This window comes from Rattus rattus, chromosome 11, assembly GCF_011064425.1.
Source record: "Rattus rattus isolate New Zealand chromosome 11, Rrattus_CSIRO_v1, whole genome shotgun sequence".
Lineage (NCBI taxonomy): Eukaryota > Metazoa > Chordata > Mammalia > Rodentia > Muridae > Rattus > Rattus rattus.
The window spans coordinates 77853794-77873270 of record NC_046164.1 but is presented as its reverse complement, the minus strand read 5'-3'; the positions used below and the strand labels follow the sequence as shown (position 1 = coordinate 77873270).

The 19477-nt window shown below is 44.9% G+C and overlaps 1 protein-coding gene across 1 annotated transcript in view; it reads left to right on the top strand.

Moving 5' to 3' along the window:
- The window catches only part of Pkd1l1 (polycystin 1 like 1, transient receptor potential channel interacting), a 176340-nt gene extending 169807 nt beyond the window's left edge, over positions 1-6533 (top strand). The window contains exon 55 of the mRNA XM_032915919.1: positions 6480-6533. Coding sequence (XP_032771810.1) covers positions 6480-6533 — 54 coding nt within the window. The remainder of the gene's footprint in view (positions 1-6479) is intronic.
- The last annotated feature ends 12944 nt before the right edge of the window (positions 6534-19477 follow it).

Below are 19477 nucleotides of genomic sequence, written 5' to 3'. Positions count from 1 at the left end.
TACAAATTGCATACAATTTGCTATTCTCTCCATTTTTAATTGCACGAAACAACTCAGTGGCATTTAATGTGTTCCTGTAACTGTGCAACAAGCATCACCATTAACCTCCAGAATCTTTTCATCTTGTAAGACTGAAGAATCATGACTCTCGAACTGTTAAAACTCAGTGTAATAGAGCACTTTTTTTTTTTTTATTAACTTGAATATTTCTTATATACATTTCGAGTGTTATTCCCTTTCCCGGTTTCCGGCAAACATACCCCTCCCCCCTCCCCCTCCCCTTCCTTATGGGTGTTCCTCCCCACCCTCCCCCATTGCCGCCCCTCCCCCAACAGTCTAGTTCACTGGGGGGTTCAGTCTTAGCAGGACCCAGGGCTTCCCCTTCCACTGGTGCTCTTACTAGGATATTCATTGCTACCTATGAGGTCAGAGTCCAGGGTCAGTCCATGTATAGTCTTTAGGTAGTGGCTTAGTCCCTGGAAGCTCTGGTTGTTTGGCATTGTTGTACATATGGGGTCTCGAGCCCCTTCAAGCTCTTCCAGTTCTTTCTCTGATTAATAGAGCACTTTAAAATATGCCTAGAACGTTCCCACCTTCCCACTTCCCCTTCAACCACTGCAGCGCCTACCTGGTGGGTGCCTTGGAGCCAGACCACAGACACATTGTTTTGGAATAGAATGCTCATGGGTCCCTACAACTGCATTCCTCATAGAGCAGTCATGCAATGCTACACGAAGACGAGGTGCCATGCGTCAGAAGCAGGTGTCCTAACCCCACCAGACAGAGGTCTTAGCTCAAAGTATTTCTTCCTCTCCCCCTCTAGCTGGGAGGCCAACAGGTAGGAAGCAGGGAATACTTAGAGAGAAAATGGTTCCAAAGTCTCACCTCGAAGTCTGGGAGAGTGTGTTTCAGCCCTGTGCCCCTGGGCTCGGCCACCACGCACCCAAGACTAGAGTCTATGTGGAGCTCGGAGCGAGTGACAGTGGCACTGTCCTGTAGTCACAGCAGCAAACACTCTGGGTTACTCCATGGTTCCCAAGCATTGGACATGTTTTTAGTGATGGTTACTTGTCTAGATTAAGAGCACCATTATTAAGTACAGTGCAGTAGGCTGTAGTTGATTCCCAAAGCTATGCCACCATCACCATGCTCTAAGAGCAGCATGTTCTCATCACGCCAAAGAAGCCCCATGCCCGTCAGTGCCTTCACCCCCTTCCTACTTCTCGCCACACGGGTTAGTCTACTCTCTGTCATTATCAGTTTGCCAGTTCGGGACATTTACTGCCAAGGGAATGGTGTTAAGTGTGGTTCACGCACTGAGCCTGCTTCAAAGGCTTGCTCCTACGGTGATGACGGTCAGCATTGCACTTCGTCAATACCTCTAGATAATACCTGCCGAAAAAGCTTAACAAGATCCGGTCAAGAATATCTGATGACGCAAGTAAGAGAATTCAGAGTCTGTCTGGTTGCTATGTAAATATTTGGACGATAGACAATTTTCCCACATCCATTACTAACAACAACACACACATACACACGCAAAAAAAAACATCATTTCTGAAACAATTCCATTTACAATAGTAAGAAAAGTGTAAAACACTATGGACAGTTAAACATGAGATTTACAGGAGATATAAAGAGAGTAACTTGGTGTCTTGGCAGTGGCTCTAATGTCAATACTTCAGAATGAACCAGATGGTGTTTTGCAGCTTCGTGATCTGTGTCTCTGCCTCTCACTTCTGTCTTTCTGGTAGAAAAGCAGCCGGAGCCGAAGCCTAAATGAATGAGGGCAACTGCATTCCAATAAAGCTTTATTTACTCAAACAGATGAGGAGAGGGGCACGTTGTCTCATGGGATGTAGTTTTCTAGCCCAGCCTCTGCTATAAATGGCTGCCTTGTTTTTCTACTGTAAAAATTCTACAGTGAACACCATGCTGCTTCTGAATAGTTCTCCATCTTGAAATATTTCCTACAGATAAATTATTGAAATCTGGACTACTAAGCCAAGGACTTAGCATATAGAACTGATGTCATACAGCAGACATTGGCAAATTGCAGCCATGAGGGTCCACATCTCACAGTCACGAGTGTTAGAGACATCATTTTTACAGTTTAATAAAGCTTAGAAATTTCACGCAGGGAATGAAAGAGAGGGCTCAGTGACTAACGGTGGATACTGCCGTTCTAGAAACCATAAGTTCCATCCGTAACACCCATATCAGGACTCTCACAACCACCTGTAATTCAAGATCGGTGGAACAGAACACACTCTTCTGGCCTCTGTAGGCACTGAGCTCATGTGCACCTACTCCCCCAACCCTACCCACTTCCCACTCATATACACATAATTCAGATGAAAATAAAATATTCTTGAGATTATAGTATAATTACAACATGTCCTCTTTCTTTTCAACCCTCCTATATACCCTTCCTTTCTCTCTTTCAAATTCTTTTTTTACTGATTGTTTTTACATATATATCCATCCATATATATGTAATAACAATTACATATTGATATATATTGATATATATATATACATATATATATGAATATAGCCTGATCAATCTGTTTAAGGTTACTTGGATAAGTGTTTTCAGGGCTAGCCATTTGATATTGAATACCCAATTGGTTTTACTTTTCCCTGGGAAAAGCTATTTCTCCTACTTTCAGCATTCCTTAGTTGGTTGTAGTCCTGTGTGTAGGGTTGAGGCTTTGTGGGATCTTCCCTGTCTACTCTAGCCTATGTGTTGGTGTTATCCTTGTGGACCTTACAATTTGGCTAGTCCTAATGATGAGACTTAATGGGTTAGCTTCTGACATTAGGAAGAAACACAGCCTCTCAAATAAAACTTCCTATTCCTCTGGTCCTTACAATCTTTCTGCCTCCTCTTCCGCAATGTTCCCTGAGCCTTGGGAGTGTTTTATAGATGTATCCATTGGGACTAGACTCCACAACTCTGCATTTTGATTGGTTGTGTTTTTCTGTCGTGTTTGCAAAGAGAAGCTTCCTTGGTCAGGATGAGAATTACACTTATCTGTGCCTATGAGGACAAACACTTAGATTATCATTAGAGATTGCACAGAGCTCTTCTCTAATATCTGTACTTCACTAGCTTTGGGTAGGTGGCGAGGTTTATAATGCCAGACGTGGTTTCCCTCTCAAGTCCAATTAGAGAGCTGTTGGTTACTGCCAAGCTATGTGCGCCAATGCTACACCCTTACAATGCCATGATGGTCATTGTTGTGGTCCAAAGGCATCATAGCTGGGAAGCTTGAATGGTACTTTTGGGTACCAATAAAGCTAGTCTTCAGTGAGGGAACATTCCAGTCAATTCCAGATTAGGCGCCTCAGGGCCCTGTGTCTGAAGTGCATGTTTATACTTACTACCCCAGCCACAATGTTGATGTGGAAACCTTGGTTAGTTACATGTTTAGAGCTGGGTGTCACGACATTATTTTAGCTGGTCTTAAGGTCTTGGGCTTAGGAAATCTTTTTGTGTTAGCCTCCTCAATAGCTGCGAGCACAAGTTTCAGGGCACTTTGAAAGTAGAAGAATTAAGATAAAATGTGCTGTGGGTTCTTTCTCAATTATGCCTATTACCTATCTGGGGACTTTTCAAGTACATTGGTCTTTGTGAAGCTGTTCTGCTTTCATTAGTATAATGAAATACAAGAGGCAAGATAGCTGTATAAAGAAAAAAGATTTGTTGAGATTACCATTTTTATCGTAATGATCATCTTGCTAGCAGGAGTCTTGGGGTGACACAAAGCATCACTGGCCAAGTGACAAGGAGTATGTTTCTTTCTGCTTATGAAGCCATGAGGTGGACTCCATTCTAATGACCTCATCTGAAATGAATCGCTTTCCCACAGCTCTGCCCCACACTAGAGTGGGCTTGAGTTTCCATCTTCTTACAATATGACCATCACCATCTGGTAAGGGTGAGTGAACTCAGCAGGCAGAGGGAGCACTGGGTGTTCTAACCATAGCATATGCTATTTAAAGATGATCTTTTAATGTTTATTTTTACATGCTTACTTTGAAGATTTTAATTTAGCCAAGATGGAGACTTTTTGTTGCATGGCTGTGGAATTTTCGAGCACGAGGGGAATCAGCATTTCCCAAGTGATGTCTCCTGACAGCTTCCAAGGCACTTCTCAGCTCTGTTCTCCATTTCTTGGCCACCTCCAGAGAGTACAGCTCACAGTAGAAGTCAATTGGTGATACCAAAATTAGCAGACTGCTGAAACCTGGCACTAAGTTCATGGGGACCGCTGACCTCATGATGCCATGAGTAGCTGCTGGGTCTCAGCAAATCACTCGACAATTTCCATGTCCCAGACACCATTTGAAGTGCAATTACTGGGATGTTATCTTGCTACCTACTTAAGGTAAGAGAAAGCATTGTTTATTCCACTGTTAACTTGTCTTTGAAATAGTGGTTCCCTGCAAATGCCTCAAAGTTAGCGTTTAGCCGCACACATACAATATGCTACTTGAAATAAATCGGGTTTTTAACTTGTAGGACTGTGGCAGAGAAATCTGACTTCTACAACACCAGTGAGGAGACTTTCCCCAGAGAGCTGATAGCTAATGTTACCAACGTCACAGGGTTGTTATAATTACTTTTTAACCCATTTAGAGGAAAGTCCACCTAAGGACCTCGAGGGTGAAGCCTCTTTCCTTGGTGTCTCTGAAACACTTGCCACCATCCAGTAAGGGGCTGTCACATCTCGCACAGAAAGCCTTCACTTCACCAGAGCCTGAGGGAGACTGTTCTAACACTTATATCACCCTGAGAAGAATGAGGAAAGGCTGAGGACATCTTCAGTCAGAATAAAGCTTGATTGAACATGCCTGGGTTTAGTCAGGACACTTGGGTGGAGTACATCGGGAAGTAATAGTTTGCCCCAGCCTGGGAGCCCAGAGACTGTGCTGTGAAACTCTGAGAGGCCCCTCCCTGCACCATACCAAGGGTGCATTCAGCACTACTCCGCTCCCATTTCTCCTCATTTCTAAGCCTGTGATGCCTGGCTATGCCTGGCTATCTTTTAACTAGAATGTCATACAACACTGTGTTTCTAAAGAGAATAAGTAAATTCTGTCCTCAGAAAGAGTTGTAAGTTCATGGAGGGGTCACAGGCAGTAGTTGGCAGTCTTGCATGTGTTAGGTATGTATTCTGCCTGTTCACAATGGTGGTTTTGACTCAGAAGTGGTCAGTCCTGTGTCTACCACAGTAGAGTATCCTATGCCGACTGCCAGTCGCTTGGAGAGCCTTTCAGCGGCCACAGCTCTATAGCTCTATAGGACATGAGTAGAAACCATCAATAGTGAAAAAGATCCCGGTGTATCAACAAGCGGCTACACAGAACCCAAAAATGAGAACCTCCCTTACATATAGCTCTTTTTTCAGAACCTCTGCCTGTTTCTCATCCCTAGGTGAGTCTCTGATCCCTAAGGCTAACCTGACATTACCGTTATCTGCTTGACCAGGGGGCTGTACAGAAGGTTCCCAGGGTTCCCAAGCTTACCCTGTCTCACATGTTCTTTGTGTATAGAGGAGACTGTCTACAGCCTTAGGCATCCTGAGCACAGCATTGTCGGCTGCAGGATCTCTGGCACGAAGGTAGCCAGCTCTGATTTCAAGGGGTAATTTATCTCCAATCTATTCTATAAATTGGAAGGCATCCTAGATATTTTTTTTCCCTCTGACACATTATATTGCTGAGCTGGATCTGAGGACTGTGTATTAGGCTGGCTGTCCTGTGCCTCACCTCAACAGGGTGAGACAGGCAGGGTTTCCCGATCTCCATCTCAGCTCTATCTCACCCGCCAGCTCCAGGAGATTTCTGTTCTCTTTTCCATGCTGAGAACTGGACCCAGCCTCGGGACTTCTAGGCTGGACACACTCAGTACGTTACCAAGTCACAAATCAAGCCCATCTCAGGAAACGTCTAGGAAGCATGACTATACAAGGCTCTCTCCTATCCTTACCATTTGGGGTGCACCCTGTTGGGGTATACTTATAGTCTCCAGGTCTTGGTGTGTTCATCAGGGTGAGTTACCCACCGGCATGGTGTCCACTGACTTCTATTAATGCTGACAGCCTGTGTCCCCTGAAGTGAAATCAGGACTATAGAACCAGAAAGACCCCTGGGCTTATGCTGCCACTCGCTATAGGCACAGGTCCTTTCCAAGCCTCCCTCAGTGTCATGGCAGCCACCTACCACCAATAGCAGTATATAGAGATGGTGTCACCAACACTGAGGTGGCCAAGGCAGAAAATGAGAACAGAGCTGGATGCCACAGAGCGAGCAACGCACGTGTGCCAGACGACTCACTGAGAGAATAAAAGGACTCACAACCCGGTCTGCAAGAGGCCCTGCAAGGGGGCAGAGCCTCAAGGCTGCCTGCATCTTTCTACAAGAAGCAGACCACTCTGGAGCGGAGTGACTAGGGTCTCCTTTCCTCACAGGTTCTACGTGGCCATGGGAAAAAGAAGAGTCTCACAGGCCCCAATGACAGTTGACCTCTGAATGTGAACCAAGCAAGGTCCCAGGTAGAGGGACTGGCCATCTTGTTTCTCCAGTATCCAGGACTCCGGGGGCAAGCCTGTGCTCCAGATCCTTTCCCCCTGGTTTCTACCAGACTCTTTCTCTGGGTAGCATGGTCCCCTTTCCACCTGAACTTTCCATGGCTTGTCATGTGACCTTGATGATCCTCTGTCTAGATAGGTCTCCAAATCAAACAGAAAGGACCCCATTTCTCATTTCTTAGGAGTGTTTGTGTGTGGCCCCCACTTACCCTGAGACAAGACTGGGCATTATTGAACTTCAACGTGTTCACTCCCTGGAGCCCCACTCCCACAGACAGTGGCCACCAGAATTCACTGATCAGGGGCCACAGACAATTCCTGAAGTCAGAGAGACAGTCATGGCCCACAGAGGGAGATGAGACTCCCTTACCCCAAAGGTGCTCTCAAGGGGTTCCTGACACCTGGAAGAGACCCACTTAGGAAGGAACCCATCCACAACCAAGCAGGACAAGACCAAGTAGGACACAGGCCTGCTTGAACCTGGAGCTCAGCCACAGAAGCACCACCATGAATCCCTGCACTGTGGCTGTCCCTGCCAAAAGACCAGTCAGCCAAGCATTCAGCTCACAAAGCAAGCGTGCTCAGACCTGAAGCAGTCATCTATGTTTAAAATGTTGCGGTAATTTCCACATCACAGGTTTGTCTGGAGCAGATATTAAAGAAAGACAGTGACCATGCCACACATCCCGGCCACTTAGCATCTATGACGTATGAAGAAATGAGAGTCTATTTAAGAAAACCAGTCACTGTGACTGTTGTGCTGTTTGGCTGAAGGAAGCCACTCTGCTGTCCTTAGCCTCTTCCCAGCTACCGAAATCGTATGTTCACATCCGGGCAGCATGAGCCGGTAGCCACGGACTCACCGTGCGAGCCCATCTGTTTGCTCTTCCCTCTGCTCGCACAGCCCTGTGCCAAGGAAAGACTATGTGGGTCCACCACTGCGCTTTCTGTCAGCTCCAACTGACAGGAACATCTTGAGGTCAGATGTTGTCTTTTATAGTTCAAATATCCAGAGAGCTGCTATGAATTGAGGCATGAGACAGCAGGGTTCTGGGGGATGAGGAGTGGGGAGTCCTTCCTCAGGGAGAGGGCGTTAGTTAGTGCACTGCTCTGCTCTGGTGTCTCATTTGTCTGCCATCTTCTCCATCATCTTCGTTTCTTTCCTTATAAACTCATCTCCTCTTTCTGCTTTTCTTTTAAAATTATTTACTTTTAACCTTTATTTATGCTCCTCCCATGTTTGTGTGTATATGTGTGTGTGTGTGTGTGTGTGTGTGTGTGTGTGTGTGCATTCAGGTACCCACAGAGGCTAGAAGAAGGTTCCAGATCCCCTGGAATTGGAGTTGATGGTGGTTGTAAGCCATTCAATGTGGGGGCTGAGAAAGGAAACGGGATCCTGTGCAAGAGCGGCAAGGACTGCTAACCACTGAACCATCTCTCCAGCTCCACAAGCCGGTTTCTTCCAGTTCTTCCAGGTCTCTTCTAGTCTTGTTTCCCCCTGTGCTCTTTCTCTCTCCCAATTTCCCCCTTATTTTTATTTCTGCTCCCTCAACACCCATTCTCTATCATTATCATCATTAAAAAAAAAAGAATCCTAGGGGTTGGAGAGATGGATCATCAGTAAAGACCATAGACTGCTCTTCCAGAAGTCCTGAGTTCAATTCCCAGCAACCACATGGTGGCTCACAACCATCTGTAATGGAATCTGAAGACAGTGACAGTGTTCTATTTAAATCTTTAAAAAAAAAAAAAAGAATCCTAATACTTGTGTTTGTCAACTTTCCCTTACTGTAACAAAAACACCAGAGATAATTAATTTAAAAGGAAGAAAGGTTTATGTCACCCACTGTTTCAGAAGTTTCAGTCCATGGTTGATTAGCCACATTGCCCTTAGGTCTGCGGAGAGGCAGGACACCATGGTACAGTACATGGATGAAATGAACTGCTCATTGTGACAGCATGAAGCAAAGGGAGAAAGAAGGACAGTTGTGCAGTAAACCCTTCCATGATGTGCCTGATGACCTTCCCTTCATCTATGAGGCCGCATTCCTAAAGGTCCCAACACCTCTCAGTAGTGCCAGAGGCGGGTTCAAGCCTTTGGCCTGTGGGACTTTTATCTGAATCTCAGCATCCATCCTCTTTGAGTAACTTCTCTGGAGCTGTTTGTTTGCTTTATTTTGTCTTTTGTGTTTACTCTATTTTACCCACAAATTAAATTTCACATTACCTTTTATTTTAGTTTCAGTTGACACATCACGACAGTAAGTCGCACCGGGTAGATTTTGTTAGGATATCCATCTTCTCGGGTGTCATTTCCTTACAGTGAAAACGTTCAGAGTCCTCTCTCCCACAATAGATAGCACTGTTAGCACAGCCGTCTGCTGTGCTGAACAACCCCAGAACCTGCCTGCCTCTCTAGCTGCCACTTTGTACACACTGACACATCTATCGGGAACCCTGGCTGGAGCTCCCCAATAGCACACCTGCCAGGCTCATCACACAGCGTGGTATGACTGACCTGTCAACTCCTTGGCAACTGTCAAGTGCCCTGTAGACTCCACCTATGGAAAGCTCTGTGCTGGACCCAGGGTTCCTGGCTCTCTCTTCCACTCTAAGCAGGGCTTCTCACCAGCACTGCCGAACTGGAGGGGCCTGTGTTGAGGAGCAGCGTGGTTCCTCCCACCATCCAGGGACAATCTAAAGCAAACATGATGAGCGCATCTCTCGTCACCTTGACCTAAGAAACGAGAGTCTCCGTCCTCCTGGGTTTTTCAAACAGAACTGAAAACATGAAAAGCACAGGGGAATGTCCCGAGGATGCCCTGTGACTGTGCTCTGTTGCTATCGTCATTTATGTGGGAACAGAGGGCTATTGGGTCCCCACTTCCCAATAGAGCTCTGTCCCCCATTGCCAGGATGTCCTCCACCTGCAGCTCAGCACACTGGACAACCAAGCTTAAGCTTCAACTTTTCCAGTAAAAAAACTCTGTGTGTGTGTGTGTGTGTGTGTGTGTGTGTGTGTGTGTGTGTGTGTGTGTGTGTGTGTGTGTGTGTATGTATGTACACCCATATACTTAATGTGAGAGTATGTGTTTATGGGGTTGGGGATTTGGCTCAGTGGTAGAGCGCTTGCCTAGGAGGCGCAAGGTCCTGGGTTCGGTCCCCAGCCCCGAAAAACAGGAAAAAAAAAAAAAAAGATGAGAGTGTGTGTTTATGTATGTGGTATAGAGTTTCTTGAAATAAAGTAGATAATAATTCAATTTTGTAAGTTCTTAGGAAATGGTGAATTATTTCTGGTTTAGAATGGTTTGCTTACAATTAACTCTCCAGGTCATGTCTGTAGCTATACCTGTTCAAAGCTCTGTCTACACTGTGCAGTTCTGAGCTCTACTTCGGTCCCTCTCCTCACTGAAGGTTGCTGAAATCTTCAGGTGGCCATTTAACAAGTGGCCATGCGTCTGTGTGTATTTCTTCTCTGAATTTCATCGTATCGAAACGACTACTTCCGTTTACGCTGCCTTTTGTGGTAAGCAGGTTGAATTCACGAGTTGAATCTATTTTTGCTTAAAGCTTGACTCAGCGTTTTCACTGAAAACACTCCTCAGTGCACACTCGCCCTGTTGTTAAGTCCCTGTTGCAGTGAGACAAGCAATAAAACAGGGGATGGGGGAGATGAGCCCATCAACAATGTCCACCCCACAAACATGGCAGCTAGCACAGCCAGAGGTCAGCAGCTCCTCGACTAGCATGTCCACCACACGCAGGAAATGACAACAAAAGGCAATGATCTCGATGGCATTAGAAGAAGTACAGTGGTTTTTCATTTATTGTAATATAAGCCTGAAATTTTTTTGGTGTTATCAAATATTTCCTTGGTTCTTTTTTTTTTTTTTTTGGAGCTGGGGACCGAACCCAGGGCCTTGTGCTTCCTAGGCAAGCGCTCTACCACTGAGCTAAATCCCCAACCCCTCAAATATTTCCTTATGCTTGGTTCTTAATATATGGTTTTTAAAATTAATAATCTGAGAAGAAAGAAAGAGAGATGTTGGGTTATTTTAAATAATGGTTAAATGAGTGAGGAAAGATGCCAAGAGGCAGAGAAAAATAAATAGAAAATAAAATAAAAGACAAAACAACAGAAACAAAAACCAATAGAGCTAGGTAATGGGAGAGGCCGTATCCAACCAATCAAAAGTTCAAGGAGAAAACAGCAGAGTGAGAGCAAAGGAGGGGTGGTGACTTTAGAAGGAAGAGTGAAGGGAAATGCCAGAGAAACAATACAGAAAATGTTCTCAGAGCTAAAGATGCACACTAGTGGGTCTTCAGGGCCACCAGCCGGGATCACAGCTGCTCAGTTTGCAAAACTCCACATCAGTCATGAAATGGGAGGAGACCCCTAAGACCTTAAAAGGGACAGGAAAGGTATTGAGAGAAGGTTGCAAAAGAAAAAGCCTATACTTTAGCAGTTACCTCAGAAGGCAGAAGAGGAGAGAGAGACACTGTCTAATCCTTACCAGCTACCTCAGGGCAGGGGAGTCCAAAAGGATGGAGAGGGGCCTACAGACTCTGCCAGTTACTTCAGGAGGCAGACAAGGGCGAAGAGATAGATGCCTTCAAATGTGAGAGGAGGTTGTGATTTAACTTAAATTTTCTGCTCCGCCAAGTTATTGTCAGCCTACAACATCAACATCTTCTTACTTGTGAATACTAAGCGCCTGTACCTGTGCCCTTTTCTGCTTCTAGAAAAATAGAGACTCACTAGATTAATCCACGGGATCTAGGACTTAACCATAAATCCCTGGATGTGCCAGTCCGTCTATAAAATGGTGTTGTAATTTCACACAACCTGCACAATCCTCCCATAGTCTCTAAGCTGTTTGAGAACTTTGGATTGCTTGTGGTACCCACTAAAGTGTGGATGCTGTGTTGTGGTACCTACTGCAGTGTGGATGCTGTGTAAGCAGTGATGCTGTGTTGTCTAGGGAACTGACAAGGGAAGTCTACATGTTTACTGTGGATAAAATTGTTCCCATTACTGCCCTCTGTGGTAGGGTGATTTCCAGAAGGTGGAAAGCACACATACACAGGCTGAATGTATACTTCAGAAAGTGCTTCATCTGAAAGAGGAGAAGCAAATGACTGAAGAGAGGCAAAGGACCTGAGGTGGGCAGCTAAGAAGACCTGTACAGTTTGCCACCTTGAGGCATGAATACTGCTGTGGTGGTGGCCAGTGGCTGTGCTTTACAAAACTCCTAACACTCAGAAACTACCTCAGCTCACAAATACGTGGTGGCACAGCACTCTGCAGGGTCCAGAAATCGGAATCTTGTCTTAGGTTGTCATGGCAGCACCCAGTGCCTTGGGATGGCCTGACCAAGCTAGAGCAGCTGGCCAAGGACGTCTAAGAGTTTAGAGCAGAAAATTGGAAAGCACATTGAGCACTAGGAGAAAATGAACTCAGATTTTTAAAAAAGTACTAGTAGCAATGTAGGAAGTTTGGTAATTTTAGTGAAAAATATTTTAAAAAAATAAGGAACATAGCACTTAGCTATGATGAACAATGTTTACAGGGAGATAGTATTGTTAGAAATGCCTTATTATCACACATGGTATGCATTCATTGATAAGTGGATATTAGCCCAAATGCTCGAATTACCCAAGATGCACAGAACACATGAAACTCAAGAAGGATGACGAAAATGTGAATGCTTCACTCCTTATTTAAAAGGGGAACAAGAATATCCATAGGAGAGGACAGGGAGGCAAAGTTTAGAACAGAAACTGAAGGAACGCCCATTCAGAGCCTGCCCCACATGTAGCCCATACATATACAGCCACCAAACTAGATAAGATGGATGAAGCAAAGAAGTGCAGGCTGACAGGAAATGGATGTTTATCTCTCCCGAGAGACACAGCCAGAATATGGCAAATACATAGGCGAATGCCAGCAACAAACCACTGAACTGAGAATAGGACCCCCGTTGAAGGAATCAGAGAAAGGACTGAAAGAGCTGAAGGGGCTTGAGACCCCATATGAACAACAATGCCAACCAATCAGAGCTTCTAGGGACTAAGCCACTACCCATGAACTGAAGTGGGCTCCAAATTCATAGGTAGCAATGAATAGACTAGTAGGGGCACCAGTGGAAGAGGAAGCCCTTGGCCCTGCCAAGACTGGACCCCCAGTGAATGAGATTGTTAGGGGGAGGGCAGAAATGGGGGGAGGATAGAGAGGGGAATACCCACATAGAAGGGGTGGGGGATGTGGTTAGGGGGATGTTGGCCTGGACACCAGGAAAGGGAATAACATTTGAAATGTAAATAAGAAATACCCAATTTAATAAAGATGGAGAAAAAAAGAAATGCCTTATTATTTAAGATATCCCCAAGACCCACTACTGAGCAACACAGCCCTGAGATCCACTGCTGGGCAATGCAGCACTGAGAGCAGTAGGGTGGGGGCCTACATGTTCCCTGCTGGGGAAGAGGCTGGGTACTAGAGTTTCCTCTCACACAAGAAGTCAACACCATTGCCTAGAATTAATGAAACGGAGCATCTATATAAGATGTTTTCCTTCATCCCACACCTACCTCCTCTTTCCTCTTCTTTCCTTCTAATCCTGGGATTCTCAATGCCTTTCCATTGTGTGTACTAAAGGGAGAAGGCACAGGGCAGGGAGAAAACACGCCAACACTAAGTATTCCTCATCTCTCATTCTCCAGATAACTGAGACTGTGCAACCTTAAGGCCCACTGGTTTCAGATTTGGGAACATAGGTGTTCTTAAGTTTTATTGTTAGATTTAGAGTAAAACATCACTTTCGTCTCCACCCTTGGTCCTTCGAAGTTCACCATCCATTCTATGGAACCCATGTCCCTGAAGACCACACTTACAGAGCCAGATGCCCTCTTCATAGATTGGGGCTCTTTCCCCTTGGGTTAGGATATGTCTGAGGGAATGTATTAGCCAGGGTTCTCTAGAGGAACAGAACTTATAGTGTGTGTGTGTGTGTGTGTGTGTGTGTGTGTGTGTGTGTGTGTGTGTGTACCATTTTTATATATACTTATAAATCCCATATGTGGTATTTATTAGAATGGTTTATAGGCTGTGGTCCAGCTAGTCCAACAATGTCTGTCTACCAAAGAAAAGTCCAAGAATCCAATATTTGTTCAGTCCACAAAGCTGGATGTCTCAGTTGGTCTCTAGTGTATGCCAGACCCTTGAAGAAGCAGACTCTAAGGCCAATGAAGAAATGGACTTGCCAGCAAGAACAAGCAAGCATAGAGCAAAAAAAAGCTTTCTTCTTCCACGTCCTTTATACAGGCCACCAGCATACGGTACGACTCAAATTAAAGGTGTATCTTCCCACCTCACTTCCTTTGGAAGCTCTCTCTCTCTCTCTCTCTCTCTCTCTCTCTCTCTCTCTCTCTCTCTCTCTCTCCCCCTCCTCCTTCTCCCTCTCTCTCTCTTCATTATTGGTGTCCTAAAATTATACCATGAAGTTAATGTGTTAAGTAAAGCAGTTTAAATGTGGACATTCCTAGGAACACAGCCAAGCAAGAGGAAGATTAATTACGCCCATAGAGGTGGTAGTTATAATGTTGTGGATGCTGATGATGAAATGGCTATTGTAGTGATAAATGGATAATAGTGATAAATGAAATGGTTATGAGTCAATGGTGAAGGAAATAGTGATTATGGTGCTGGTGGTGCTGGTGATGATGAAGACAATTCAAATAATGGGTGTGGTGGTGGTTATGACTGAGATGGAAGGAATAGTTGTAAGGTTGGTAGTGATAATGGACTATTGTGACTATATAACAGAGGTAATGGTTATGGTAGTAGTGGTGATGATGTAAGTAAAGATGGTGGTGATGAAGATAATGGCCATCATGGAAGTGGTTATGTTGGTGATAAAGTTAATGGTTATGGATTTAGTAGTGACGGAAGCAATGGCTATTGCCAAGGCCATGATGGTGGCGATGAAGGTAATGTTTATGGTGGTTGTGGTGATGATGGTGATGGAGGTGATGCTTATGGTGGTCGTGATGGTTGTGGTGATGGAGATAATAGAGATAATGGTTATGATGGTTGTGATGATGGTGGTAATGGAGGTGATGGATGGTTATGGTGGTGGTGATGGAGGTGATGGTGATGGCGATAATACCTGTGATGGTGGTGGTAATGATGATGACAGAGGAAGAGAGACACTCATTCTTTACTCCTAAAACTTCTACACAGATGTGATCTAGGTCATCTCTGCCCATGTTTTAACTGCCAAGTTATATCAAGAACAGTACGTGACCTTACAGTATAATCAAAGTGCCATCTCCCTGGGTGCCCAAAGGGACAAGCTGATTCCACCTGGCTTTGCATGTAACCATGACGACTCACAGCTTGGCCTTCCCTGCAGTAGTAGACTAACAGCATCTTCCTCCCATCCTTTCATTAAGATGGAGCCATCGGCGCTCTCTCTCTCTCTCTCTCCCTCTCTCTCTCTCTCTCTCTCTCCCTCTCCCTCTCTCCCTCCCTCCATCTGTGTGTGTGTATGTGTGTGTGTGTGTGTGTGTGCGCACGTGCGCACGTGCACACACACGTGCTCGCTTCACATGTGCCAGGCTGGCTTTAAACTTATGATGCAGTTGAGAATGACCTGGACTTCTGAGCCCCCGTCTAAAGTTCCTCAGTCCTGATACTGCACGCATGTGTAATGCCACATCCAATTTTATTTGTTGCTGGAGATCAAATGCCAGGCCTCATGCTTACTAGGGAAGCATTCTGCTAAAGGATCTGCATCCACAGTCCCAGATTTTTACTGTAAAGGGGGAATCAAATCTTAATGCTGAGGTCATGTGTATAGCCCTCCCAGACCCTGTCTCGAACTGTCCTTTTCTTAGCCAGCAGGCAGAGATGATGGGAATGGATATTATTGCTTTCCTATGAGAGGAACAAAGGGTTAAGCACACTTGTTCCCTCTTAGCCCTAAGGGATGTGTTCTAAGACCACACCACCATCACCACCACCATCATCACCACCACCATCACTACCACCACCACCACCATCACCACCACCATCACCACCACCACCATCACTACCATCACCACCACCACCACCCTCAACTCACTCCCACCCCCACCAACACGTATTAACTAAAATTCCTTCTATTCCTCAGAGCTCTAAGTCCTTGATAGGAGTTAAAAAGATGCCTCTAAGGCAACTTAGAAACTGGTTTGACAGAAGACACTGGACACTTCAGTCCAGAAATGAAGACTAAAGGTACTTTGGTTTAAAAAAAAAATGATGAAGATCTGAAGTTCACATTGGAAGAATCAGACTAGGAACTAGCCCAAGGCAAGATAGTAAGGCTGACATGATTGAGCCTTTCTCGTTGTATGGGAAAATAGCAACATTGTGGAGGTGGGGGAGGAATTGATAAAATTGGAAGAGTAGGGGTTGGGGATTTAGCTCAGTGGTAGAGCGCTTGCCTAGGAAGCGCAAGGCCCTGGGTTCGGTCCCCAGCTCCGAAAAAAAGAACCAAAAAAAAAAAAAAAAAATTGGAAGAGTATAATCACAAAATGAAAAACAACTGTGGTCAACCCAGATGGTGTACCAAGCACTCCCCACTCCTAGTTCCTTAGTTTGTTAAGGAACCCATGGGGGATAATTTCTCTCAGGAATGGTGCAGAAAAATGTGTTTAAAGGAAGCTAAAGGGGTTCATAGTCTCAGGCCTGCACAGCTCAGAGGTTCAAAATTCTTGGCTAATATATCTGGTTCCAACTTTTCTGGCATTTATAGCCAACAGAGAGTCCAGGTTACAGAGACAGAGGTTTTTGACAACAGAAAACAGATGCCGCGAGTGGTAGAGACTAAATATTTCCTGTAATGCGACTCGGGGAGGAATTTATTGCAAAGCTCCTTGTAGTAGACAATAAATTCCACTGCAGTTTTACATGAGTTATTGGACTTCTTTGTATAGAACTCCACATGTGTAGAAGATGTGCCAATGAACGCTACTCAATGGCGTCTGGAGGGAGGCTGTTCCGTGTAGTCTCATATGCTGGCTGAACCTCAGGGAGCCTGAGAACAAGGGAGAATTCTGTCATTAGTTAGGGGCTCTCAGAGTCCGCCTTACTGAGTCTAGCCCTTACCCATATACGAAAACTCGTACCCTGCTCAAAACACTTCATCACAGGAAGGCTGTGTTTCCCTCCATGGGAAGGAGAGCCATTGAACCATTTTAATTAGAGAAAAGATAGGATCAGACTTGTGTTCCGAAGGGGTCTTTGGCTGTATTGGGGATTCTAAATGAGTGTGGGATGGGGAAATGAGAGGGCAAGAAACCAGTTAAGCGGCTTTTACAAGATGAGGGAAGAGATTGCAAGAATGGTCCGGAGTAAGCCTAGGTTTGAGATACAGAGAAGTAGATGGATTCAAGTGGAATGTTGGAAATGAGGTCAACAGAGCAGAAACAAGTGACTAATCAGGTGGTAGATGACTGATTACTGAGGTCTGGGCCCCTGGAGTGATGTGTGTGGCCTACAGATGGATTCGGCATTCGACAGTGAGGGGCTCCTGGGATCCAAGGATGATCTCTGTGGCTTGAGGCTGAAGAGAGAAACTAAGAATTCTGAGGTCCACTCACAGTTAGCTAAATGTGTCCCGGGGCTGGTAAATAAAAACTAGCAAGTGTAAAGAGAACCAGCTGTAGAACAATAGCTAAGACAACAGAAAAGCTACCAGGTCGGTAGCCATAACCAAGGTGAGATTCATGTCCCAACATCAAGAAGGAGTTTAAGTAACCGAGGGAGAAAATCCAGATGCTACAAATGAGGGCTGAGAAGGAAGTGGATGCTACGTCCTCCCCAGGGACAAATGCCAGTGCGGTTCCAGATGTGTGTAGTGGGAGGATGTGGCCTGTCCCTCTCAGTTCATCAGCTTGTTTGCCTGCCCCGTGGCCATCTCTTTCCCCAGACACACAGCCCAAGACTTGATGTGTGAGCTGTAGCTCCTCTCACTGGTTCCCAGTCTTCTGAGATGTAAGCTTCGTATTTTCCAAATATTAACCCCACCATTCAGGGAAAAGACAAGCTGGGAAGTAGACGTTGGTTTAGTAGTTTGAAACAGATGAAATAGATTTAAAATGCTCACACACATGCACTTCAAGTCGCTTTGCTTAAAATGAGTTTTTTTTTTTTAGATCTTTTGTGGTTTGCCCTGAAGTTATCTGTATTTTGATGCTAATTCCACTGCCCCAAAAACAGCTGCCTAGTCATTTACTCAGGAATCAGGTGACTTCACCAGAACCTTCTCCCCATTGAATTTGTGAAGTATAGGTGAGGGGCAGGTACAGGATAGACGGAGGCCTGCCATTGGACGAGAAGGAAGGATGAGCCGGAGAGAAGTTTGAAGGAAGAGGAGGAGATTAGAACAGAGAGGAGAAGACACAGAAGAGAAGGGGAGAAGCGTTGGCAGGACAATGGATGCTGACGTAAAGATCTCGCTCTTTGTATTTACAGGTTGCTATTAATGTTCCTAAGGGATGGACGGTACTGGGCTTTGTATGTTTAGGTGGGCAATTATATCTTATCAATTGGATCTAAGATTATTGTGTTGTGTGTTCTTTTATGTGAGGGTTTGAGTGCAGGAAAGTGTGCGGCGGCTGGAGACACTGGACCACGCAGTGAAGTTGGGATGTATATCTTGGGGCATTGCGGTGCAGGGCCCAGCGAGGTAAAAGACAATACTTTTTTTTTTTATTTTTTATATTTTACAACAACATAGATCTTTAAAATTTTAAAGGAAGATGAGCTTGGTACTTTAAGACTCAAAAGAAACAAATTAGCTTCCCTCCTGACAAGCTTTCTATAATGAGAAACACTAAAAATATCAGGAGGAAAATAAGTAGAATGGCTCACTCCCACCAGCTCACACCCTGATGCTTAAGAAAAACAACAAATACGAACCAGCACTCTGGATTTTCCAGAAGTCATAAATTGTTTTGATATTTTTAGTAATGCAATAACCACATGTTTAATATGAGTAAAATATGTCTGAAAATTATGTGTTGTTTTTAGAGGAGGTTGAATTTTTCTCCTTGTACTTAATATAAACCAGTGTACTGTTTCAGTAGGAAATCTAAAAAGGTCACACTTAATGGTCCAAAATTACATAGCAGAGATATAAGTAAATAATCTTATCGCTTCTCTTAAAAATGTTTCACATTTAATAGCTCTGTAGAAACAAAATTGAATTCCAAAACAGGCCAGTTAATCTTCAGGCGCGGGGGTGGTGCTCATGAAAAGCAGAGCTAGCGTTCCCCATCTGGCTGGCAGGTTTGTATGCTGCGCAGGCAACACGCCAGGGGTCTGCAGGCCTGGCCATTGTGAGCCCCTGGGTATCATGATCCTGGAATGTTCACACGTTTTCAAAGCCAGTCTCTCAAAACAACGTAAGGAGTAATGGATGCCTTATGAGAGAGTTGGTAGCACACAAAAAGAAACAGTTTTGAAGAGCAACACGAAACGGGTTAACGTTTTCTTCAATGAGAATAGGATTCTCGATGACATCACTCAATCGCCCTGGAATATGACGATTCGGGGCTTGTGCATGCCGAGTGGAATGCCCTGCTGGAAAATGTCAATAATCAAAAGGCCCGGCCCAATGGACCTTTCGGCAGCATCGTGTAAGTGTAATTCCCACGAAGAAAAGGCACAGTTGCTAAAGCACTTACTAGGTACCAGAAAGTTGCCTCGCTGCCCATTTAACTCAAGAAACGACTCTATGAAGCAGAGGTGACCTAAGAAATACTGTGCAGAGAATCAACGTGGGCTGTCCATGTGACTAAGACACTTCAGTCACCTATATATAGTAACTAAG